At 43.0% G+C, this 26,132-nt stretch overlaps 3 protein-coding genes across 5 annotated transcripts in view; 2 read left to right on the top strand and 1 right to left on the bottom strand.

Annotated features, from left to right (window-relative positions):
* Positions 1–1,033, top strand: part of krr1 (KRR1 small subunit processome component homolog) — a 28,385-nt gene extending 27,352 nt beyond the window's left edge. For all 3 annotated transcript variants that reach the window (XM_061913969.1, XM_061913971.1, XM_061913970.1), the window contains 2 exons: positions 514–610; positions 679–1,033. In XM_061913969.1, coding sequence (XP_061769953.1) covers positions 514–610; positions 679–830 — 249 coding nt within the window. In that variant the 3' untranslated portion in view covers positions 831–1,033. The remainder of the gene's footprint in view (positions 1–513; positions 611–678) is intronic.
* cdnf (cerebral dopamine neurotrophic factor) lies at positions 563–18,070 on the bottom strand. Its single transcript, XM_061913972.1, has 4 exons — positions 17,938–18,070; positions 17,686–17,813; positions 7,039–7,180; positions 563–1,216 (listed from the first exon to the last, which is right to left on the bottom strand). Exons 1-4 carry the CDS (start codon positions 18,014–18,016, stop codon positions 1,050–1,052), a joined length of 516 nt encoding a protein of 171 aa, XP_061769956.1. The 5' UTR covers positions 18,017–18,070; the 3' UTR covers positions 563–1,049.
* A 314-nt stretch (positions 18,071–18,384) lies between these two features.
* The window catches only part of hspa14 (heat shock protein 14), a 35,422-nt gene continuing 27,674 nt past the window's right edge, over positions 18,385–26,132 (top strand). The window contains exons 1-2 of the mRNA XM_061913962.1: positions 18,385–18,514; positions 24,562–24,642. Coding sequence (XP_061769946.1) covers positions 18,458–18,514; positions 24,562–24,642 — 138 coding nt within the window. The 5' untranslated portion in view covers positions 18,385–18,457. The remainder of the gene's footprint in view (positions 18,515–24,561; positions 24,643–26,132) is intronic.

Genomic DNA, 26,132 nt, shown 5'->3' with positions numbered 1-26,132 from the left:
TGTTTTTGTTTACTTTGTAGACAGTTCAGTTTTCCCTAAGCTTCAATGCCTTTTCTTAGGAGCACTCACCTTTTGTTTATTTTTGGTTTAAGCATTAGACACCTTTTAACTGCACGCTGCCTCCCGCTGTTTCCGACATCTACAAAGCAATTAGATACCGGGCTGCCACCTACTGATATGGAAACGTATTACACGATTACTCTGCCGAGCTTGAGACAGCACTAACACTCAACAAAAACACACCATTTGCAGACTATAATTACTGGTTTGCAAAAAATATTTTAACCCAAATAGGTTAAATTAGATAACAGTGATTGGAAAACACTGCTCTAGGTCATGTGATTGCAACCCATTTATTCACTCTGGTTTGTAAATCAAAAAGTTTGTGTAATGAATTTGTAAATGGATGTTTTATTGTGCTGTCAAAGCAAAGGTGGTCATTCTTGATGCTTAAAAAGTAACAACCGTCGCCTAAAAGTATGTGACAAATTTGCCTTTTTGTCGTCTTTTTAGGTCAAGCAGGCCGAGGCACTGACCAAGAAGCAGGAGGAGAGAAACAAAGCTTTTATTCCTCCCAAAGAGAAACCTTTATTGAAGACGACTGCAAAAGGTAGGAATACAAACTCGAGGGCAACATGTATGTACATGTGTGTATATCTATGGACACTGTTGTTTCAGCTCCTGTGAAAGGCAAGCTGGACATTGACGCCCTGAAGGACAAAGTAAGGAAAGCCAAAAGCAAGAAACTGGGAGCTCCCCCTGTGACGCCAGCGCCCTCTGCCAGTGCGAGCACAGGCAAGAAGAAGAAAACATCAAAAGGCAAAAGCTGAGCGCCACTGATGTCATGTGACGTTTTGTGTCATGTGATTTTGCGTTTGATGGACTCTGAAGGCACAAAAAGATATAACCAAGAGACCAATCCTGTCAGTTTTGCTAGGGTCAGTATTTATATGTGAAAGCATACTTATGGACAACAGCTGGCTGGACTCGAATCATCCTGTAATTTTTGATAAATGGAGTCCTTTTTACCCTTCTTTGCATCCATTTGTTCACAGCTCCGCTTTCTGCAGTGGTGCCTTTTCCAGGATGAGGCTGACAAACTCGTGTTTCTCCAAGCACCCTCGACACTCTTCTCCCCACGAAGCTAAAATGTTCCTCAGCTCCAACACTCTCATTTTCTTCAGTCCCTCGGTGCTCAGCTGTCTCGTCTCAGGCTCTGTAAGGCAGCATTACAAAGGCATAAAAGGTAACCCTTAAGACAGGGTTGTGCAAACTGCACAGGTGAACCTCAAATGAAAATATCTTGCAAAAGTTGACTCATGTCAGCAAATCAACTTCAAACATGAAACTACTAGGTGATATAAAGTTATTATGAGCAAAGTGAGATACAAACCCTGTTTCACTATGAGTTGGGAAATTGTGTTTGAGGTAAAAGAAAACAGAATACAATGATTTGCACATCCTTTTCAACCCATATTCAATTGAATGCACTACAAAGACAAGATATTTGATGTTCAAACTCATTAACTTTTTTTTTTTGCAAATAATAATTAACTTGGAATTTCATGGCTGCAACACATGCCAAAGTAGTTGGGAAACGGCATGTTCACCACTGTCTTACATCACCTTTTCTTTTAACAAGACTCAATAAACAATTGGGAACTGAGGAAACTAATTGTTGAAGCTTTGAAAGTGGAGTTCTTTCCCATTCTTGTTTTATGTAAAGCTTCAGTCGTTCAACAGTCCGGGGTCTCCGCTGTCGTATTTTAAGCTTCATAATGCACGACACATTTTCGATGGGAGACAGGTCTGGACTGCAGGCGGGCCAGGAAAGTACCCGCACTCTTTTTTTTTTTTTTTTTTTTTTTTTACGAAGCCATGCTGTTGTAACACGTGCTAAATGTGGCTTGGCATTGTCTTGCCGAAATAAGCAGGGGCGTCCATGAAAAAGACGGCAGCATATGTTGTTCCAAAACCTGTATGTTCCTTTCAGCATTAATGGTGCCTTAAAGGATGTGTAAGTTACCCTTGTCTTGGGTAATAATGCACCCCCATACCATCACAGATGCTGGCTTTTGAACTTTGCGTCGATAACAGTCTGGATGGTTCGCTTCCCCTTTGGTCCGGATGACACAATGTCGAATATTTCTAAAAACAATTTGAAATGTGGACTCGTCAGACCACAGAACACTTTTCCACTTTGCATTAGTCCATCTTAGATGATCTCAGGCCCAGAGAAGCCGGCGGCGTTTCTGGATGTTGTTGATAAACGGCTTTCGCTTTGCATAGTAGAGCTTTAACTTGCACTTACAGATGTAGCGACAAACTGTATTTGGTGACAGTGGTTTTCTGAAGTGTTACTGAGCCCTTGTGGTGATATCCTTCAGAGATTGATGTTGGTTTTTGATACAGTGCCATCTGAAGGATCGAAGGTCACGGTCAGTCAATGATGGTTTCCAGCCACGCCGCTCACGTAGAGTGATTTCTCCAGATTCTCTGAACCTTTGGATGATATTATGGACCGTGGATGTTAAAATCCCTAAATTTCTTGCAATTACACTTTGAGAAACGTTGTTCTTAAATTGTTGACTATTTGCTCACGCAGTTATGGACAAAGGGGTGTACCTGGCCCCATCCTTTCTTGTGAAAGACTTGGCATTTTTGGGAAGCTGTTTTTATACCCAATCATGGCACCCACCTGTTCCCAATTAGCCTGCACATCTATTGGATGTTCCAAATAAGTGTTTGATGAGCATTTCTCAACTTTACAGTATCAGTAATTCTTGCCACCGTTCTCAACTTCTTTGTCACATGTTGTTGGCATCAAATTCTGAAGTTAATGATTATTTGCAAAAAAAAAATGTTTATCATTTTGAACATCAAATATGTTGTCTTTGTAGCATATTCAACTGAATATGGGTTGAGAAGGATTTGCAAATCATTGTATTCTGTTTATATTTACATCTAACACAATTTCCCAACTCATATGGAAACAGGGTTTGTATATCCAACATGTTTTTAATCATTTTGATTGATTGATTGATTGAAACTTTTATTAGTAGATTGCACAGTACAGTACATATTCCGTACAATTGACCACTAAATGGTAACACCTGAATAAGTTTTTCAACTTGTTTAAGACGGAGTCCACGTAAATCAATTCATTGATGGTGGTTTACAGTTTCTGAAAACATTTGGCGGTTTTCACAAGCTGTAAGCCATAAATCATCAAAATGATATCAAAAGGCTTGAATTGTCTTGAGTTGCATGATCTGGTCATATGTCATATTAATTCCACCTTTTGTAAATCTACTGGAATAAACAAACTTCACAATATTTACATGTTATGAGTGTCACATTTACGCTACGCCATGTGAACAAAACAGCTCCGAGTTACAGGTTACAATTTGTGCAATAACGAGTATCATTTATAACAGGCCTGGGCAATTATTTTGACTTAGGGGGGTCAAATTAGACAAAAAAATGTTTCAGGGGGCCGGTATATCTGATTTTTAGAAACACTAATACAAAACCTCATATTTAATTGAAGGCTAAAAGCGTTATGACAGACCACCTTAAAACACAGAATATAATTTTTACTGAATGAGACACCCAGAATGTACATGAAAAATAAAGAATGTGGGATTTATAATATTAACTATGGACGATAAAACACTGAATATTGACAACATATGATTGTCACACCCCTTCTCGGTAGACATTATTTACAATTAAGAAAAACACAACAAAAATGCTACAAACACAGCGAAGTATGAATGCAACGGAAAAAATCTCTTGCAGAGTCTGTCCCTGACACCCGCATTTCAGGCCGGTCGCTCTGGAAACACTCTGTGGAAACGCTCCCCACCCACACTGCCTGGTGCCTCGTCTGAGCTGCTGTGACTTAGAATGCAAAAACGCAGATTCCAACCATTCAAATACTTTGTGTAGTTCAAGACTTGCGGTAATTTGAAAAAATCACTGTACATCATAGCAGCTACACTTTCCATCTTAAAGACCCATCCATCCATCCATCATCTTCCGCTTATCCGAGGTCGGGTCGCGGGGGCAACAGCCTAAGCAGGGAAACCCAGACTTCCCTCTCCCCAGCCACTTCGTCTAGCTCTTCCCGGGGGATCCCGAGGCGTTCCCAGGCCAGCCGGGAGACATAGTCTTCCCAACGTGTCCTGGGTCTTCCCCGTGGCCTCCTACCGGTTGGACGTGCCCTAAACACCTCCCTAGGGAGGCGTTCGGGTGGCATCCTGACCAGATGCCCGAACCACCTCATCTGGCTCCTCTCGATGTGAAGGAGCAGTGGCTTTACTTTGAGTCCCTCCCGGATGGCAGAGCTTCTCACCCTATCTCTAAGGGAGAGCCCCGCCACACGGCGGAGGAAACTCATTTCGGCCGCTTGTACCCGTGATCTTATCCTTTCGGTCATGACCCAAAGCTCATGACCATAGGTGAGGATGGGAACGTAGATCGACCGGTAAATTGAGAGCTTTGCCTTCCGGCTCAGCTCCTTCTTCACCACAACGGATCGGTACAACGTCCGCATTACTGAAGACGCCGCACCGATCCGCCTGTCGATCTCACGATCCACTCTTCCCTCACTCGTGAACAAGACTCCTAGGTACTTGAACTCCTCCACTTGGGGCAGGGTCTCCTCCCCAACCCGGAGATGGCACTCCACCCTTTTCCGGGCGAGAACCATGGACTCGGACTTGGAGGTGCTGATTCTCATTCCGGTCGCTTGACACTCGGCTGCGAACCGATCCAGCGAGAGCTGAAGATCCCGGTCAGATGAAGCCATCAGGACCACATCATCTGCAAAAAGCAGAGACCTAATCCTGCAGTTACCAAACCGGAACCCCTCAACGCCTTGACTGCGCCTAGAAATTCTGTCCATAAAAGTTATGAACAGAATCGGTGAAAAAGGACAGCCTTGGCGGAGTCCAACCCTCACTGGAAATGTGTTCGACTTACTGCCGGCAATGCGGACCAAGCTCTGGCACTGATCGTACAGGGAACGGACCGCCACAATAAGACAGTCCGATACCCCATACTCTCTGAGCACTCCCCACAGGACTTCCCGAGGGACACGGTCGAATGCCTTCTCCAAGTCCACAAAGCACATATAGACTGGTTGGGCAAACTCCCATGCACCCCCAAGAACCCTGCCGAGAGTACAGAGCTGGTCCACAGCTCCACGACCAGGACGAAAACCACACTGCTCCTCCCGAATCCGAGGCCCGACCATCCGACGTAGCCTCCTCTCCAGTACACCTGAATAAACCTTACCGGGAAGGCTGAGGAGTGTGATCCCACGATAGTTGGAACACACCCTCCGGTCCCCCTTCTTAAAGAGAGGAACCACCACCCCGGTCTGCCAATCCAGAGGTACCGCCCCCGATGTCCACGCGATGCTGCAAAGTCTTGTCAACCAAGACAGCCCCACAGCATCCAGAGCCTTAAGGAACTCCGGGCGGATCTCATCCACCCCTGGGGCCTTGCCACCGAGGAGCTTTTTAACTACCTCAGCGACCTCAGCCCCAGAAATAGGAGAGTCCACCACTGATTCCCCAGGCACTGCTTCCTCATAGGAAGACGTGTTGGTGGGATTGAGGAGGTCTTCGAAGTATTCCTTCCACCTATCCACAACATCCGCAGTCGAGGTCAGCAGAACACCATCCGCACCATACACGGTGTTGATAGTGCACTGCTTCCCCTTCCTGAGGAGGCGGACGGTGGTCCAGAATCGCTTCGAAGCCGTCCGGAAGTCGTTTTCCATGGCTTCCCCGAACTCTTCCCATGTCCGAGTTTTTGCCTTCGCGACCGCTGAAGCTGCACACCGCTTGGCCTGTCGGTACCTGTCCACTGCCTCCGGAGTCCTATGAGCCAAAAGGACCCGATAGGGTCTTAAAGACCTAAACAAATTATTTGGGAATGTCCGTTGAATAGCTTGTGGCTCCCCGGCCTTATTTTGCCCAGGTCTGATTTATCATCAATTCCAATTTTCCAGTAAAAAAAAAAGGCAAAAATATACCCCAGGGATGCATTTTGAATAACTGTGTCTCGAGAGATCCTTCAAATATTCTCATGTCCCGAAAAAAGTTTCTCTAAAACCAACTATTGATTTATTTTAGCCTTTTAAAGGGCCAGTATGTTTACATAATTATATAAATATGTTGCTGCATGCTTTAAATGGGGAAAAAAACAGTGTCCTCTGGTGGAATTTTTTTTAAATTGAAGGCCAGCGCTCCCAATTGTGCTTTTTTGTCTGGTTTTTCCACTACGTTGACAGTGGACTAGACCAGTGATTCTCAACCCTTTTTCAGCGCTGTACCCCCTGTGAAAAATGTTTTAATTCAAGTACCCCCTAATCAGAGCAAAGCATTTTTGGTTGAAAAAAAGATATAAAGAAGTAAAATACAGCACTATGTCATCAGTTTCTGATTTATGAAAATGGTATAACAGTGCAAAATATTGCTCATTTGTAGTGGTCTTTTTTAAACTATTTGGAAAATAAATAAATAAAAGTAATCAAACTTTTTGATAAATAAACAAGTGATTCAATTATAAATACAGATTACTACACATAGGAGTAATCATCAAAATAAAGTGCCCTCTTTGGGGATTGTAATAGAGATCCATCTGGATTCATGAACTTAATTCTAAACATTTCTTCACTAAAAAATCTTTAACATCAATATTTATTGAACCTGTCCACAAAAAATCTAGCTGTCAACACTGAATATTGCATTGTTGTATTTTTTTTCACAGTTTATGAACTTACATTCATATTTTGTTGAAGTATTATTCAAAAAATATATTCATAGAGGATTTTTGAATTGTTGCTATTTTTAGAATATTTAAAAAAAAATCTCACGTACCCCTTGGCATACCTTCAAGTACCCCCAGGGGTACGCGTACCCCAATTTGAGAACCACTGGACTAGACGACCCACATGTGTTTGGATAAATATCCACTAAGACCAACGTCCCCATCCTGTCTGTGAGGGTTTTTAACACGTCCTACCGTATTTGAGCTGACAGATCTGCGTGTCCCTGCTGCTGAGGCGCTGGCATATCTTCTCAACGGGGACGTGCGAGGCCAGGGGCTGTGACACGGCCGCTGTGACTCGGGTGGCTGCATCACTGCTGGCTCCCAGGTAATAACACTGGGACACCACAGAAAACAAAGATCCCAAATTCGACAAAAACAAACATTTTGATTGTCACCGCCAAACAAGTCCAAAAAAAAGCAATGAGCACATAATACAGTAAATATTGTACACATTCCTCTGCTTTATTATGAGAGAAATGGTTTGATTCATTAGACAATGTCTGCAGGATCTCAAACCAAACAGCATTATATTACCCCATAAATATTCTATAATTAAAATACATTTAATCAATAAGGAAATAAACGTTTTTCTTTTTCTATTAATTTTTTTCGCTGGCAACATGTATGGCAGTGATATTCAAATAAAACGGTTTTGGGTGCCCCATTTCCAGAAATCTAAGGACCGGGCTGTCACTTTCCTCCCTTCACTATTAGTGTTATTTTGTATATTGTACAGAAGCAGCGTCCTCTACAGTGGACGTATGATTTTGGTGTATTTATCTCTCTGCGCTGCTATTTAAAAAAAAAACTTCAGCACTTTTCTGAGTCTCAAGTTTTTTCCATTGAACCAGCCGAGTAGCCCAAATGACGAAAAAGAGAGGACCTTAAAGGCCTACTGAAACCCACTACTACCGACCATGCAGTCTGATAGTTTATATATCAATGATGAAATATTAACATTGCAACTCATGCCAATACGGCCTTTTTAGTCGACTAAATTGCAATTTAAAATTTCCTGCCAAGTGTCGTGTTGAAAACGTCGCGGTATGATGACGCGTGTGTTTGACGTCACCATTTTAGCGGACATTATTTTCCAGCCCGATCCAAGCTATAAGCAGTCTGCTTTAATCGCATAATTACACAGTATTCTGGTCATCTGTGTTGCTGAATCTTTTGCAATTTGTTCAATTAATAATGGAGAAGTCAAAGTAGAAAGATGCAGGTGGGAAGCTTTTAGCCTTTAGCTACACACACACACAGCCAGTGTTTTCTTGTTTAAAATTCCCAAAGATGAAGCTTTACTATGGATCAGAGCGGTCAAGCGAACATGGATCCCGACTACATGTCAATGTCAGTTTTCGGTGAGAAAATTGTGGTAATAAGTCTCCTCTTACCGGAGACATCAGCGGCGCTTCCGTCCTGCTGCAGCTGCCGTGACTTCCCTCAGAGGCTCCGGCGTCAACACACCCGTGGCCACACCCCTCCTACTTTCAGGTACTATTTAATCTCACTAAAACACCAGCAACACAATAGGCAGATAAGGAATTTTCCAGAATTATCCTAGTAAATGTGTCTAATAACATCTGAATCGCTCCCACGGCAATTGCTTTTTTTTTTTTTTTTTTTTTTCTTCTAGTCCTTCACTCTAAATTTCCTCATCCACAAATCTTTCATCCTCGCTCAAATTAATGGAGAAATTGACGCTTTCTCGGCCCGAATAGCTCTAGCTGCTGCTGGCTATGATTGTAAACAATGTGAGGATGTGAGGAGCCCTACAACCCGTGACGTCACTCCCACATCGTCTGCTACTTCCGGTAAAGCCAAGGCTTTTTTATTAGCGGCCAAAAGTTGCAAACTTTATCGTCGATGTTCTCCACTAAATCCTATCAGCAAAAATATGGCAATATTGTGAAATGATCAAGTATGACACATAGAATGCACCTGCTATCCCCGTTTAAATAACAAAATCGCATTTCAGTAGGCCTTTAAGTGGAACCTTGAGGAACACCACTAGTATAACTAAAGGAGTTGAACAAATTTTCATTTTAATTGTATTTTATTTCATTAAAAACAATCAACATGAAGTAAAGGATAAATACAAAGGAGCAGAAAGAAGTTAAAAAAACAATATATGTCCCCCATTCTCACGAGCACAGCATTTGTCTTTCAAAGTAGGAGACTACAAAGCCATATTTTCATTTCACAACAAACCAAATAATGACATCATTTTACTCCTATCGTTACATCACGATTTGTACATTTTTCCAATTAGTTTTCCATTGTTTTGTTTCAGTGTCAATCATTAAAAAATTGTATGTAAATTATCAAAAAAACTTCTGTTCTCTGAGTTCCCAGTGAACAGACAGAGGTTGTCTTTGTTTTATCAAGCCAAAAGGCTTGGAAAATTCCGCTTTGTACAATGGGAGGAGACGGGAGGGGTTATCTATTGTTATCCAAGACCTGCCCAAGCTCGATCCAGCACCAGTCCAAGCCCGAGGCATCTTTTTATTTTGTGTTTATGTGACCGAAAACAATGGCTGTTTACTTACCCGTCATTCCTTTTAGAAACAGCTGTTATGTAAACAGGGAAAGTCCAAATAAAAAGAGGTGGCATACAATATTTTGCCAGAACGTGCTAGAGACTGTACAAGAGTACAGCCCAGACGTTTCTCCTCAAATTGAGCCAAATTTAATTCTGCCTCTGTTTAATTCCTTGCTTCTTGTCTCGTTTAATAGATGTCATCAGTGTTTGAACCTGACAATTTATATATCCCTTAATCACAACTTTTCAAAGGGCTGCACAAGCCGCAACGACAGCCTGTTCCAAAAAAACAACACCCTTGATTGAGATGCTTCTTTCCAATGGATGGATGGATCTTTATCTTTATTGCATGTGAAATGTAGCTTTAGACAGTACAACAGCACAACCAAACTGTACATTCATCTATTTTCTACCCCTTGTCACTCTTCTAAAACTATATATATCGTATTTCCTTGAATTGCCGCAGGGCATATAGTATGCGCCTGCCTTCTATTACTGCCGGGTAAAACTTGCTTCGCAAAATAATTAGCGCCTGGTCAAACTCGTGACGTCACGCGTGACACTTCCCTGTCATCATTTTCAAAATAGAGGAGGCTGATTTCATTACCGGTAATTCGAAATCGCACGAAAGGAAGAAGATTAAGAGCTATTCAGTAGGATTTAAGGTCCAAGCTTACATCACACTCAATTTTTTACTGCATGCCTTTGGTAAGTGCCGGAGTGAGAAGAGGTTTTAAAATAATTAGCGCATGCTTACTTTTACCGCATGCCTTTGGTAAGCGCAGGAGTGAGAAGAGGTTTTAAATAATTAGCGTCCCAGCTGCAATTCAAGGAAATACGGTATATATTCTATAAACTGTCTTCCTTTCAGATTAAAGGCCTACTGAAATGAGATGTTTTTATTTAAACGGGGATAGCAGGTCCATTCTATGTGTCATACTTGATCATTTCGCGATAGTGCCATATTTTTGCTGAAAGGATTTAGTAGAGAAAATCCACGATAAAGTTCGCAACTTTCGGTGCTAAGAGAAAAGCCCTGCCTTTACCGGAAGTCGCAGATGATGACGTCACATGTTTGATGGCTCCTCCCATATTCACATTGTTTTAAATTGGAGCCTCCAACGAAAAGTGCTATTCGGACCGAGAAAACGACAATTTCCCCATTAATTTGAGCGAACATGAAAGATTTGTGTTTGAGGATATTGATAGCGACGGACTAGAAAAAAAAATGCGATTGCATTGTTACGGATTCCAATGTTTTTAGACACATTTACGAGGTTAATTCTGGGAAATCCCTTATCTTTCTATTGTGTTGCTAGTTTTTTTGTGAGTTTAATAGTACCTGGTAGTCGGAAAGGTGTGTCCACGGGTGTCTTGACGCGCAGTGTCTCAGGGGATTCGACGGCAGCTGTATGGACGGCACAAGCTCAGCTGATCTCCGTTAAGAAGCGACTTTTTAACCACAATTTTTCTCACTGAAACCTGCTGGTTGAAATTCCGCCATGTTTCATGTTCTCTTGACCGCACTCTGATCCATAGGAAAGTTTCACCTCCAGGAATTTTAAACAAGGAATCACCGTGTGTTTGTGTGGCTAAAGGCTAAAACTTCTCAACTCCGTCTTTCTACTTTGACTTAATTGAACAAATTGCAAAAGATTCAGCAACACAGATGTCCAAAAAACTGTATAATTATGCCGTTAAAGCAGACGACTTTTACCTGTGTGTGTGTGTGTGTGTGTGTGTAGCGCTCATACTTCCTAAAAGCCCGTGACGTCTTGCGTACACGTCATCATTACACGACATTTCCAAGACGAAACTCCAGGGAAATTTAAAATTGCTAAAGGCTAAAACTTCTCAACTCCGTCTTTCTACTTTGACTTAATTGAACAAATTGCAAAAGATTCAGCAGCACAGATGTCCAAAAAACTGTATAATTATGCCGTTAAAGCAGACGACTTTTACCTGTGTGTGTGTGCGTGTGTGTGTGTGTGTGTCTGTGTAGCGCTCATACTTCCTAAAAACCCGTGACGTCTTACGTACACGTCATCATTACACGACATTTCCAAGACGAAACTCCAGGGAAATTTAAAATTGCAATTTAGTAAACTAAAAAGGCCGTATTGGCATGTGTTGCATTGTTAATATTTCATCATTGATATATAAACTATCAGACTGTGTGGTGGGTAGTAGTGGGTTTCAGTAGGCCTTTAAAACTAATCTCTTTTTACAAATTTATTTTGAATGTTGTTTGGTAGAATTTGTCCCTGTGTTTTATACATGATTTTTAGGATATTGTACTCTACCAGTTCAAGGAATTTCCTAAAGTTGAACTGTTTTAATGTTGGGTTTGCGGGTTTCCCCTTATGACTTACGACTCAACAACAAATGACTACTGGCCACATTTGAAGTACAAACCCCAAAACCTGAACTGCAAGCGGTAAGCTACATTTGTAGCCACAGCTTCCCTGGGGTAGACTGACTGAAGTGTGGCTGCCTAATTGCGCCTACGGCCCCTCCGACCAGTACCAGCCATTCCTCCGCCACTGTGAGAGGCACTGGGGGAAAGGGTTAGGTGCCCTGCCCAAGGACACAACGGCAGCCACTTGGATGGTAAAAGGCGGGGAGCGTACTTGCTACCCTTAGGTTTCTGGCACGGCCACTCTACCCGCTATGCTATGCCACCCTTAAATATTGCCTTAGTAGAACAATTATCTAACTGTCCTTAAATACCTTTTTACATGAGGACAGTTACTCTTTGTTGTTCTAGCCTTGGGGCCGGTCAGTCATCCTATTTCCTGTAATCAGTTTGAGTCCGGTGACCTCCGACTCCTATCCTCTACTCCTACTTGTGAGGGCTTCCTACCAGATGTTGCCAATGTCTTTACACTTCCTCCTAAAATCCAAATCTGCATTACTACAGGATTCCGATTTCCTGGGGTCAAAAGCACCCACTCTCTGTAGAGTTTGTGATGGACATGTGCACTTTTATAGCTATCTAAGGGCATATTTCTCACTAGAATAATCCTCTAAAGCAGGGGTGTCAAACGTACAGACCTAGGGCCGGATCAGGCCCACGAACAGGTTTTATCCCGTGGGATGAGTTTTCAATGTATGAAAATTAACCTGAAATTTTTTAATGAAAGAAACAGCTGTTTTAAATGTGTCCACTAGATGTCGCAATAGCGATTCTTTGTAGATGATGCTACATATGTACAAAATAAACCACACAATGTTAGTACATCAGTTGAGGTAAATGATCAAACTACATAAATAACATACTGTAATTTGATTTTTATATAATTTTTTTTATCTTGATATGTTGAAAATTAACACCAGTGAGTTGACTGATGAACATTATCAAATCATTTATTCCGAAAATATAAATAACTACAAATAAAGAGAATATTATTAACTCAACATTACGATTTGTACAATTTCAAATGTGCTTGTTCTATTTTCAAACAAAGAAAATAATCTGAAGTTATCTTTATCCACCCCGGTCCACTTCGAGTCCTGCAGTGGACCCGGGGTGGACCGTTCGCCTGTGCATCGGTTGGGGACGTCTCTGCACTGCTGACCGTCTCCACTGGGGATGGTCTGCTGCTGGCCCCACTATGGACTGGACCCTCACTATTATGTTAGATCCACTATGGACTGGACTTTGACTATTATGTTAGATCCACTATGGACTAGACTCTGACTATTATGTTAGATCCACTATGGACTGGACCCTCACTGTTATGTTAGATCCACTATGGACTGGACCCTCACTGTTATGTTAGATCCACTATGGACTGGACTCTCACTACTATGTTAGATCCACTATGGACTGGACTTTGACTATTATGTTAGATCCACTATGGACTAGACTCTGACTATTTATGTTAGCTCCACTATGGACTGGACCCTCACTATTATGTTAGATCCACTATGGACTGGACTTTGACTATTATGTTAGATCCACTATGGACTAGACTCTGACTATTTATGTTAGATCCACTATGGACTGGACTCTCACTATTATGTTAGATCCACTATGGACTGGACTCTCACTATTATGTTAGATCCACTATGGACTGGACTCTCACTATCATGTTAGATCCACTATGAACTGGACTCTGACTATTATGTTAGATCCACTACGGACTGGACTCTCACTATTATGTTAGCTCCACTATGGACTGGACTCTCACTATTATGTTAGATACAATATGGACTGGACTTTCACAATTTTATGTTAGACCCACTCGGCGTCCATTGCATCCGGTCTACTCTAGGGGGGGTAACCCATATCTGCGGTCCTCTCCAAGGTTACTCATAGTCGTTCACATTGACATCCCACTGGGTTGTGAGTTTTTCTTTGCCCTGATGTGGGCTCTAAACCGAGAATGTCGTTGTGGCTTGTGCAGCCCTTTGAGACACTTGTGATTTAGGGCTATATGAAGATTGATCAATTGATATTTTTAAGTTATCGTGCCGTGATCTTACCAGTCTGGCCCACTTGGGTGTAGATTTTTCTCTATGTGGCCCCCGATCTAAAATTAGTAACACACCCTTGCTCTAAAGGATTCTATGACCAATTACTAACACGTGCTTGCTCACAATCATAATAAGAAAATGGTACACAGTATAATTCACCACAGTCGCAAACATGGCACCTGATGTCGAGTCGGCCGTACTCGCTTAATACCACGCAAACAGAAGAAGTCTGCAGAGAAAGTCAAGTTTCTTAGCGCAAAAAGTATGACTAAAGTTGTGGAGCTGTATTTTCATTTGCACTTTAGTTAAAAACATGATTAATTTAGTCGATTTATTCCAGCACAACATAATTGTACTGAATGTAAAGTATTTTTTCCTCAATTATCAAGTGCCTTCTTATGCAGTACATTTGGCTAGTACTTATTTTTCTAATCAGCCTGACCTAAACCTAAGGTTCCATCCTCCTCCGCTTATCCTACGTCGGTTCGCGGGGGCAGCAACCTAAGCAGGGAAGCCCAGTCTTCCCTCTCCCCAGCCACTTCGTCCAGCTCCTCCCCGGGGAATCCCGAGGCGTTTCCAGGCCAGCCAGGAGAGGTGGTCTTCCGCAGGTGTCCTGGGTCTTCCCCGTTGCCTCCTACTGGTCGGATGTGCCCTAAACACCTCCCTAGGAAGGTGTTCGTGTGGCATCCTGACCAGATGCCCAAACCACCTCGTCTGGCTCCTCTCGATGTGGAGGAGCAGGCTTAAGGGAGAACCCCGCCACCCGTTGGAGGAAGCTAATTTCGGCCGCTTGTACTCGTGATCTTGTCCTTTCGGTCATAACCCAAAGCTCATGACCATAGGTGAGGATGGGAATGTCGATCGACTGGTAAATTGAGAGCTTTGCCTTCCTGCTCAGCTCCTTCTTCACCTCAACGGATCGATACAGCGTCCGCATTACTGAAGACGCTGCACCGATCCTCCTGTCATCTAATCCATCCACTCTTCCCTCACTGAACAAGACTCCGAGGTACTTGAACTCCTCCACTTGGGGCAAGATCTCCTCCCCAACCCGGAGATGGCACTCCACCCTTTTCCAGGCGATAACCATGGACTCGGACTAGAAGGTGCTGATTCCCATCCCAGTCGCTTACCCGGCTGCGAACCGATCCAGTGAGATCTGAAAAGATCTTGGCCAGATGAAGCCATCAGGACCACATAATCTGCAAAAAGCAGAGACCTAGTCCTGCAGCCACCAAACCAGATACCCTCAAAGACCTGACTGCACCTAGAAATTCGCTCCATAAAAATTATGAACAGAATCGGTGACAAAGGGCACCCTTGGCGGGATTCCAACCCTCACTAGAAACGGGTCCGACTTACTGCCGGCAATGCGGACCAAGCTCTGACACTGATCATACAGGGAGCGGACCGCCACAATCAGAGAGTCCAATACTCTATGCCCGGGGTGTCAAACTCATTTTAGCTCAGGGGCCGCGTGGAGGAGAATCCATTCTCAAGCGGGCCGGAATGGTAAAATCATGGCATGATAACTTCAAAATAACTCCAGGTTGTTTACTTTGTTTTACTTTGGCCAAAAATAGAACAAGCACATTGTGAAAACGTACAAATCACAAACAAACCTCTGGAAAAAACACTTCAAGTTTGTTGAAAATTCTGAGAAAATTGGTGCTGTTTCAAAAACACAATGAGTTTAGACGTGGTCTCAGTTTATCTACAAAGCCAGGATTAAACTTTAAGTCGCAGTCTTTCTGGGATTGAACAAAAAAACAACATGTAAACTCTTCGAGGTATCAAACACCTCCTTTGTCATGTCCACGTATCAATCCAGAGTTAACTCAACAAACCGTGAGAATCAGAGGTAAAATTATTCAAAAGGGTTAAGTTTTCTCACTATATTTTCATACCTTAGTTGGCGCCTGTCGGGGCGGTAATCCTGGAACCCGTTGGTAGAACACCTTATTTCACCGGTTTGGTCAATGTGCCGCCTCTAATGGCTCTGATATTCCGAAGCGTTTTGGGTGTATAGAAAATAGTTTTATCTATCTATTATTATTATCAATGTTATTATTATGGAAAAAGGACGCCAACGAGGCATCTTGCAATGGTAAAAGTTGATTTTCAAGACAAAAAATGATTTTCAAGGTAAAAGTTGATTATCCGAGTACACAAAGTACTACCGTTTATTCTTAAAACCCCCACAAAAGTATTATTGGGGAGTAAGACTTTTGACAAGAACAAGAAAGTTTGATCACATTACGCCTATACTGGCTCAACTGCACTGGCTTCCTGTGCACTTAAGATGTGACTTTAAGGTTTTACTACTTACGTATAAAATACTACACGGTCTAGCTCCATCCTATCTTGCCGACTGTATTGTACCATATGTCCCGGCAAGAAATCTGCGTTCAAAAGACTCGGGCTTATTAGTGATTCCTAAAGCCCAAAAAAAGTCTGCGGGCTATAGAGCGTTTTCCGTTCGGGCTCCAGTACTCTGGAATACCCTCCCGGTAACAGTTGGAGATGCTACCTCAGTAGAAGCATTTAAGTCTCACCTTAAAACTCTTATGTATACTCTAGCCGTTAAATAGACCTCCTTTTTAGACCAGTTGATCTGCCGCTTCTTTTCTTTTTCTCCTAAGTCCCCCCCTCCCTTGTGGAGGGGATCCGGTCCGATGACCATGGATGAAGTACTGGCTGTCCAGAGTCGAGACCCAGGATGGACCGCTCGTCGGGACCCAGGATGGACCGCTCGCCTGTGTATCGGTTGGGGACATCTCTACGCTGATGATCCGCCTCCGCTTGGGATGGTTTCCTGTGGACGGGACTCTCGCTGCTGTCTTGGATCCGCTTTGAACTTAACTCTCGCGGCTGTGTTGGAGCCACTATGGATTGAACTTTCACAGTATCATGTTAGACCCGCTCGACATCCATTGCTTTCGGTCCCCTAGAGGGGGGGGTTGCCCACATTTGAGGTCCTCTCCAAGGTTTCTCATAGTCAGCATTGTCACTGGTGTCCCACTGGGTGTGAATTCTCCCTGCCCACTAGGTGTGAGTTTTCCTTGCCCTTATGTGGGTTCTTCCGAGGATGTCATAGTCGTAATGGTTTGTACAGTCCTTTGAGACATTTGTGATTTAGGGCTATATAAATAAACATTGATTGATAAGGGTGCCAAATAACGATGTGTTTGAAGCGGAAGACACAAAACGCCAGGTTTTAAGTTTCCACGCTTTACTTTGTTCCTCTTGCTGGTCCTAACAGAATTGCTATTGTGACATCCAGTGGACACATTCAGAACAGCAGTTTCTTTCATAAAAAAAACTAAAAAAAACCCCAACTCATTTTCATACTTGGCAAACTCATCAGGCGGGCCGGATAAAACCTGTTGGCGGGCCTGGCCTTATGTTTGACACCCCTGCTCTATACACTCTGAGCACTCCCCCACAGGACTTCCTGGGGTAGACGGTCCAATGCCTTTACCAAGTCCACAAAGCACATGTAGACTAGTTGGGCAAGGATCCTGTTGAGAGTATAGAGCTGGTCTACCGTTCCACGACCAGGACGAAAACCACACTGTTCTTCCTGAATCTGAGGTTCCACTATCCGGCTTAGCCTCCCCGCCAGTACACCTGAATAGACCTTACCGGGAAAGCTGAGGTCATTGTGCTCAATAAATAATAGTGGAAACGTCGGGCCTCTGAGGTCAGATAGGTTAAGATCCCCGGTTCTATACCACAGGAGCACTCAAGTCTTTTAAGCAATTTTCTGCAGAAAATGTTGTCTCCCATGTTTGGATTTAAAGCTAGAGTGTTCTCACCAGTCTGGCTTCCTTCCCCCGGGCAACGGAACAGGCCTGGAACAGTTCTTCCTCCACCAGGGCAGGCGTGAGCTCCTTGTGGGCAGATGTCACACTTCCATAAAGCCTGTTGAGAAATCCCACGCACACTGCAAGACGGGTTTGTAGTTAGTAACCATTTTAATATGCCATGCCATGCCATGTACTGTACTGTACAATGCCGTTTTAAAGAGTTTTATCAATCGCAAGACTGATCTCGCAACTGGCTCTCACCGTCACAGGTTCCTGCTGCAGAATGAGAACGGAACGCTCCATTTAACAGCAGCAAGGAGCTGAGAAGTAGCAGCGACATAGTAGTGCTGTTATTAATAGCTACAAGTCCCCAGTAAGTGTCCTCCCTGAGCTGAAGCCAACGTCACTGTATATCCACAACAGTGCATTTATAAATATATATATGAAATATACATTGATTTTATCATTTAAATACATTTTTTACACCCACTCACTTTTGTGGTGTTTTGGTAATTTTATTACTTGGAAGAAAACGTAATTTTAACAAAAAATAAAAAAGGATAAAATATATAAATACCAATACATGTTTTTTTAACTTAGATTGTTTACTAAGATATTCAGTAGGTTAAACTTAATATCAATAATTGTTATATTGCGTTTGTACAGTAATGTTCTACTTTTTAAAATTCCCGACACCGGTCCTGCTCTTGTTTTGAAAACCCTGCCCCGGAAGCTGTCGCGTGCCCGCGCACACGTGACGCCGGCGACTGTACTTCCAAGCATGGCTGCCATCGGCGTTCACTTCGGTTACACATGCGCCTGTGTGGCGATTTTGAAGGTATTTTGTCACCACAATTAATGTTTGAGCAATTGTGTAATCTCTTTCATTCCATTAAATACCATAGCCGGCGTTAAAGTCGTAAATACGACGCCATAATTCCGCGAAAATTACTTTTTCCGGTTCCGAGGCTAACTGGCTGTAAGCTGGCTTCCATTACCTTAGGGCAGGGGTTGGCTACCTAAAATGTTGAAAGAGACATTTTGACCCGTTTCACAAAATAATGGGTGCCACAAGACTCTTGTAATTTATAATAAAATAACACAGCGTACAAATTTTGTTTTTTGGTATGTATAAACCAGGGGTCTCAGACACACGGCCTGCAATTAGATATGAAGATTTGATGTTAGTGCGGCCAGTGAGTTTTATATGAATGCCCCTTATTTGCATCACGCATACAAATCCTCCCGATTTGTCCGGGAGACTCGCGGGTTACAGAGTGACTATTCCCTCGGACGTGTGCTGAGTAATACCCAATCAACAAAAATAAGGGCGTGCTACGATGACACTGTCTTTAGTGCCCTCTACAACTTGCACAAACAGCTTAGCAGTCAGGTCACTTGTTGTATTTGGTGACTGCAAGGCATTCTTGTTCAACAGCCATACAGGTCACACTGAGGGTGCCAGTTTAAACAACTTTAACACTGTTACAAATATGCGCCACACTGTGAACCCACACCAAACAAGAAAGACAAACACATTTCGGGAAAACATCCGCACTTTAAAGGCCTAGTGAAACCCACTACTACCCACCACGCAGTCTGATAGTTTATATATCAATGATGAAATAGTAACATTGCAACACATGCCAATACGGTCTTTTTAGTTTACTAAATTGCAATTTTAAATTTCACGGGAGTTTTTTCTGAAAACGTCGCGTAATGATGACGTGTACGCGTGACGTCACAGGCTGTTAGGAAATATGAGCGCTGCACACACACACAGCTAAAAGTTGTCTGCTTTAACGGCATAATTACAAAGTATTTTGGACATCTGTGTTGGTGTATCTTTTGCAATTTGTTCAATTAATATTGGAGAAGTCAAAGTAGAAAGTTGGAGTTGGGAAGCTTTAGCCTTTAGCCACACGAACACACGGTGATGCTGTCACGCCAAATTTCTTCCCCCCTACAAAAACCTTCCCCCCCCCATTTACTTCCGGGGTCATGATTAATACAGACGCTTTGTTAACGCTATATAATAAAAATATAACGTTATAAAAATACAGACGTTTTGTTAACGCTATATTATAAAAAATAAAATAAAAAACAATTTACAAACACAAGCTATGGGATGACGCATTTACTTCCGGGGTCACGTTTCCTCTTATGTCATCCCATAACTTGTGTTTGTAGATTGTTTTTTAAATTTTTTTAATAATATAGCGTTAACAAAACGTCTGTATTTTTATAATATAGCGTTATATTTTTATAATATAGCGTTAACAAAACGTCTGTATTAATCATGACCCCGGAAGTAAATGGGGGGGGGTTGTAGGGAGAAGAAATTTGGCATGACAATTCCTTGTTTAAAATTCCCGGAGGTGAAACTTTACTATGGATCACAGCGGTCAAGCGAACATGGATCCCGATCGAATGTCAACCAGCAGGTTTCGGTGAGAAAATTGTGGTAAAAAGTCGCTTCTTACCGGGGATCAGCTGAGCTTTCCCCGTCCATAAAGCTGCCGTCGATTTCCCTCAGACATTGGCGTCAAGACACCCGTGGACACATACCTCCAACTATCAGGTACTGTTAAACTCACTAAAACACTAGCAACACATTAGAGAGAGAAGGGATTTCCCAGAATTATCCTAGTAAATGTGTCCAAAAACATCTGAATCCATCCCAATGCAATCGCGTTTTTTTTTCCTTTAACTTTTTTTTTTTTCTCAAGTCCGTCGCTATCAATATCCTCAAACACAAATCTTTCATCCTCGCTCAAATTAATGGGGAAATTGTCGTTTTCTTGGTCTGAATTGCTGTTTTTGTTGGAGGCTCCCATTAAAAACAATGTGAATATGTGAGGAGCCATCAACATGTGACGTCATCGTCTGCGTCTTCCGGTAAAGGCATGGCTTTTCTGTTAGCGACCGAAAGTTGCGAACTTTATTGTGGATGTTCTCTACTAAATCCTTTCAGCAAAAATATGGCAATATCGCGAAATGATCAAGTATGACACATAGAATGGACCTGCTATCCCCGTTTGAATAAGAAAATCTCATTTCAGTAGGCCTTTAACACAACATAAACACATTATAACAAATACCCAGAATCCCATGCAACCCTGACTTACAGGCTACATTATACACCCTGTTAACACCAACCCCCCAACCCCTCCTGCGTTGGTTGGGGGGGGTTTGGTGCCAGCGGGGTGTAGCCTGGAAGAGTCAGGGTTGCATGGGATTCTGAGTATTTGTTATGTTGTGTTTATGTTGTGTTACAGTGCAGATGTTTGTCATTCTTGTTTTGTGTGGATACACAGTGTGGCGCATATTAGTAAGAGTGTTAAAGTTGTTTATATCACAGTGTAACCTGTATGGCTGTTGAACAAGTATCCCTTGAAATCGCTTGAGGATTGTAATAGAGGTTTCAAACACACATTACGTGACCGGCCGGCACGCACAGAGTGTTGTGCAACAGCGGGCATTATTACATGTAACAGAAGATGTTATGGGTATTGACATCACGGCCCACCCTCAATTTTGCTGTCTGAGTGAAAATCGCAGTATGCATACCTCAGACAATTTTAGGGAAAGGCAACTAAGGTCAGAATTCTCCCGGTAAATACGGGAAGGTCGGCAAGTTTACAGCTGAGCCACACCAGAGTGATCTTAGAGCCGCATGCGGCTCCGGAGCCACGGGTTGATTGGACCTAAAATACCAAAACAAACCAGTCTGGAGCCGCAAAAAAATAAAAGCCATATTACATACAGATAGAGGACTTAAAGGAAACCAAATGAGCTCAAATATAGCTACAGATGAGGCATAATGATGCAATATGTACGTACAGCTAGCCTAAATAGCATGTTAGCATCGATTAGCTTGCAGTCATGCAGTGACCAAATATGTCTGATTAGCAGTGATAATTTTGACAGCAAAATTTGATTTAGTTTTAGTCATAGTCTTTTGACTAAAATGTAATTTAGTTTTAGTCATAATTTAGGTATTTAAATTGTTTTAGTGTTAGTCTAGTTTTAGTTGACAAAATATAAGATTATAGTCAAGGAAAACTACAGTAGATTTAGTCGACTAAAGGGTAATATGTAAACTTTCCCTTCAATTTCTGAAAGTCAAAGCAAAACAGCGGAAAAATCACCAATACAAGTCATATTCTGATGAAAATCATGTCTCAAATTTAGTATTTCACGAGTAAGCCATGAAATAAACGGGATAACGTTGAGTGAGTTGTATGTTGTGGAAAATGCTTACATGTGTGTGGATTTTGGGGTGATTCGACTGTAAATGTCGCTTCAAGTTTGTTGTGTTTTTCCCCGTAATCCTCGCGCTGCATTTCTTACAGTGTCTTGTTATCTTTAACGTCAAATATAACATTTCCCCATATGTCCCCTCTCCTCTTCCTCCCCGGCGTTGACATGTTGTCTTCTGCAGCGCATTCCCTGGTCAGTCTCAAACGCAAACTACCTTTACGTAACTTCCTTACCACGTCGCTCTGATTGGTTCTCTTCCCAACTCCTCCCGCCTCTTCCTAACGAAATGAGTTCCGATTGGATCTCGTGTCCGACAGACATTTTCGTCTCGTTTTTATTCGTTGACGAATATGTCAATACACCTCGTCATCGTCTTAGTCCACGTAAATTGTTTTTTATTTAGTAATTGTCTCGTTTTAGTCAGAAAAAAAAGGTCGTTGACAATAACTGTGACAAATTTTTCGTCAACAAAATTAACACTGCTGATTAGCACTCCACACGAGTCAAAAACATTAACAAAAGTCACCTTTTTGCATTGACGCACATTAAAAATTTGGTGGACAATATGAGACAGAAAAAGACGTGGCATAAAAAACGTCTTAGAAAGTGAGAACGTTACACATGTAAACAAACTACGGTGAGTTCAAGGACCGCCAAAATTAGTAGGAGAAAACAGCGCTCGCCAAATATTCAAATCAGTGAAGTATGTTTAATATAAACAGTGTGCTTTATAACATTTAGGGAGGTTTGTGTCATGTCCTCAATCCCACCAACCCGTCTTCTTATGAGGAAGCAGTGCCTGGGGAATCTGTGGTGGGCTCTCCTATTTCTGGGGCTGAGGTTGCAGAAATAGTCAAAAAGCTCCTCGATGGCAAGGCCCTGGGGGTAGATGAGATCCGCCCGGAGTTCCTTAAGGCTCTGGCTGCTGTGGGTCTGTCTTGGTTGACAAGACTCTGCAGCATCGCATGGAAATCGGGGGCGGTGCCTCTCTTTAAGAAGGGGAACTGGAGGGTGTGTTCCAACTATCGTGGGAGCACACTCCCCAGCCTTCCCGGTAAGGTCCATTCAGGTGTACTGGAGAGGAGGCTACGCCGGGTAGTCGAACCTCGGATTCAGGAGGAACAGTGAGGTTTTCGTCCTGGTCGTGGAACTGTGGACCAGTTCTATACTCTCGGCAGGGTTCTTGAGGGTGCATGGGTGTTTGCCCAACCAGTCTACATGTGCTTTGTGGACTTGGAGAAGGCATTGGACCGTGTCCCTCGGGAAGTCCTGTGGGGAGTGCTGGGAGAGTATAGGGTATCGGACTGTCTGATTGTGGCGGTCCTCTCCCTGTATGATCAGTTTCAGAGCTTGGTCTGCATTGCTGGCAGTAAGTCAAACCCGTTTCCAGTGAGGATTGGAATCCGCCAAGACTGCCCTTTGTCACCGATTCTGTTCATAAATTTTATTGTCAGAATTTCTAAGCGCAGTCAGAGCGTTGAGGGGTTCCGGTTTGCTGGCTGCAGAATTAGGTCTCTGCTTTTTGCAGATGATGTGGTCCTAATGACTTCAACTGACCAGGATCTTCAGCTCTCACTGGATCGGTTCGCAGTCGAGTGTGAAGCGACTGGGATGAGAATCAGCACCTCCAAGTCCGAGTCCATGGTTCTCGCCCGGAAAAGGGTGGAGTGCCATCTCTGGGTTGGGGAGGAGACCCTGCCCCAAGTGGAGGAGTTCAAGTACCTCGGAGTCTTGTTGACGAGTGTGGGAAGAGTGGATTGTAAGATCGACAGGCGGATCGGTGCGGCATCTTCAGTAATGCGGACGCTGTATCGATCCGTTGTGGTGAAGAAGGAGCTGAGCCAGAAGGCAAAGCTCTCAATTTACCAGTCGATCTACGTTCCCATCCTCACCTATGGTCATGAGATTTGGGTTATGACCGAAAGGACAAGATCACGGGTACAAGCGGCAGAAATGAGCTTCCTCCACCGGGTGGTGGGGCTTTCATACTCACTTATACTCCCTTAGAGATAGGGTGAGAAGCTCTGTCATCTGTGAGGAACTCAAAGTAAAGCCGCTGCTCCTCCACATAGAGAGGAGCCAGAATAGGTGGTTCGGGCATCTGGTCAGGATGCCACCCGAACGCCTCCCTAGGGAGGTGTTGCGGGCACATCCGATCGGTAGGAGGCCACAGGAAAGACCCAGGACACGTTGGGAAGACTTTGTCTCCCGGCTGGCCTGAGAATGCCTCGGGATTCCCCTGGAGGAGCTGGACGAAGTGGCTGGGGAGAGGAGAGTCTGGGCTTCCCTGCTTAGGCTGCTGCCCCCGCGACCCGACCTTGGATAAGCAGAAGAAGATGAATGGATGGATGGCTGTGTCATGTTTGTCCTCTTACAGAAACCATATTAAAACAAAATATATGTTTTTCCCCCTCATCTTTTTCCATTTTTCATACATTTTTGAAAAAGCTCCAGAGTGCCACTAGGGCGGCGCTAAAGAGCCGTGGGTTGCCGACCCCCGCCTTATGGTATAAAAAACTTTTGGATGCCGTTCATGATAGTACATTTATATATTACATTTAAAAGACTTGCGAGGTTTATTGGTGTAGTTTGTTGTGATCATGCTGTAACGTGTTTGAACAGGACGGCCGAGCTGACGTCATCGCCAACGATGCGGGAGACCGAGTGACTCCAGCTGTTGTCGCCTACAGAGACAAGGAGCAGGTACACTTTCATAAACATTTGCATTGTTTAATTTTCAGTTTACTACCTATTGCATTTGTATGTCCTTTTTTTTTTTTTATTGCATGTTATTTCCATGTGAAAACTTTTTTTTTTTCCTTTTCTTTTTTTTCAGTTTCTTTGTTAAGGAAGCTTTCCAATAATTTTTATTTTTTTCAAAATCAAAAAAAAATATTTTTCTACAGTTATGGTGTATTTTTTTATTTCATGAAATTGGTTGCACCACGGTGGTGCAGGGGTTACTGCATGTGCCTTACAATACGATGGTCCTGGTTTTGATCCTGGACTGGTCTTAGGATCTTTTTGTGTGGCGTTTGCATGTTCCCTCCGGGTACTCCGGCTTCCTCCCACTTCCAAAGACATGCACCTGGGGATAGGTTGATTGGCAACACTAAATTGGCCCTAGTGTGTGAATGTGAGTGTGAATGTTGTCTGTCTATCTGTGTTGCCCCTGCGATGAGGTGGCGACTTGTCCTGGGTGTACCCCGCGCTTCCGCCCGAATGCAGCTGAAATAGGCTCCAGTGCCCCCCGCAACCCCGAAGGGAATAAGCGGTAGAAGACGGATGGATGGATGGTTATTTCCATGTGCCTTGCTCTACCAAACTAATGCACAAAACCAGTGAAATTTGCCACGTTGTATGAATCGTAAATAAAAACAGCATACAAGGATTTGCAAATCCTTTTCAACATTTATACAAATGAATAGACTGCAAAGACAAGATACTTAAAACCTCTAAATGCGTGGACAGCTCCTTTTTAGCTCGTATTTCCAATAGTGTGTACACTACTGATTTGGGGTCTTATGGCCACTTATGTGGACACTTATACTGCCATCTGGTGGTGTCAGAAGAGTATAACATACAATGGAATTTGGGGGGGGGGGCGTGTAAAAATAAGAATTAGCATGTCACTAAACATGAAGTACACGTTTGTGTACTTATGGACTAAGTAAGTCATATCAAAAGATGGTTCTTAGTTTTTATTCTAATTAGAGTCCAATAAGCCCAAATAGCAAAGAGAAATAAAACAACAACAACATGTAAACAAACAGCTTGGGCCTTAAGAGGTTAATGTCCGAACTGAGAAACTTTTTTTTGTTCTTTCAAATAATCATTAACGTAGAAATTAATGGCAGCAACACATTGCAAAATATTTGTCACAGGGGCATTTTTACCACTGTGTTACATGGCCTTTCCTTTTAACACCACTCAGTAAATGTTTGGGAACTGAGGAGACACATATTTGAAGCTTTTCAGGTGAAATTCTTTCCCATTCTTGCTTGAACTGTCCAGGGTCTCCGTTGTGGTATTTTAGGTTTCATAATGCCCCACACATTTTCAAACGGAGACAGGTCTGGACTACAGGCAGGCCTGTCTGTCGCAACACGTGGCTTGGCATTTTCTTGCTGAAATAAGCAGGGGCGTCCATTAGAATGTTGCTTTGATGGCAACATATGTTGCTGCAAGACCTG

The sequence above is a fragment of the Nerophis ophidion genome, linkage group LG10 (genome assembly GCF_033978795.1).
Source record: "Nerophis ophidion isolate RoL-2023_Sa linkage group LG10, RoL_Noph_v1.0, whole genome shotgun sequence".
NCBI lineage: Eukaryota > Metazoa > Chordata > Actinopteri > Syngnathiformes > Syngnathidae > Nerophis > Nerophis ophidion.
This window is presented reverse-complemented; position numbering and strand designations above follow the sequence as displayed.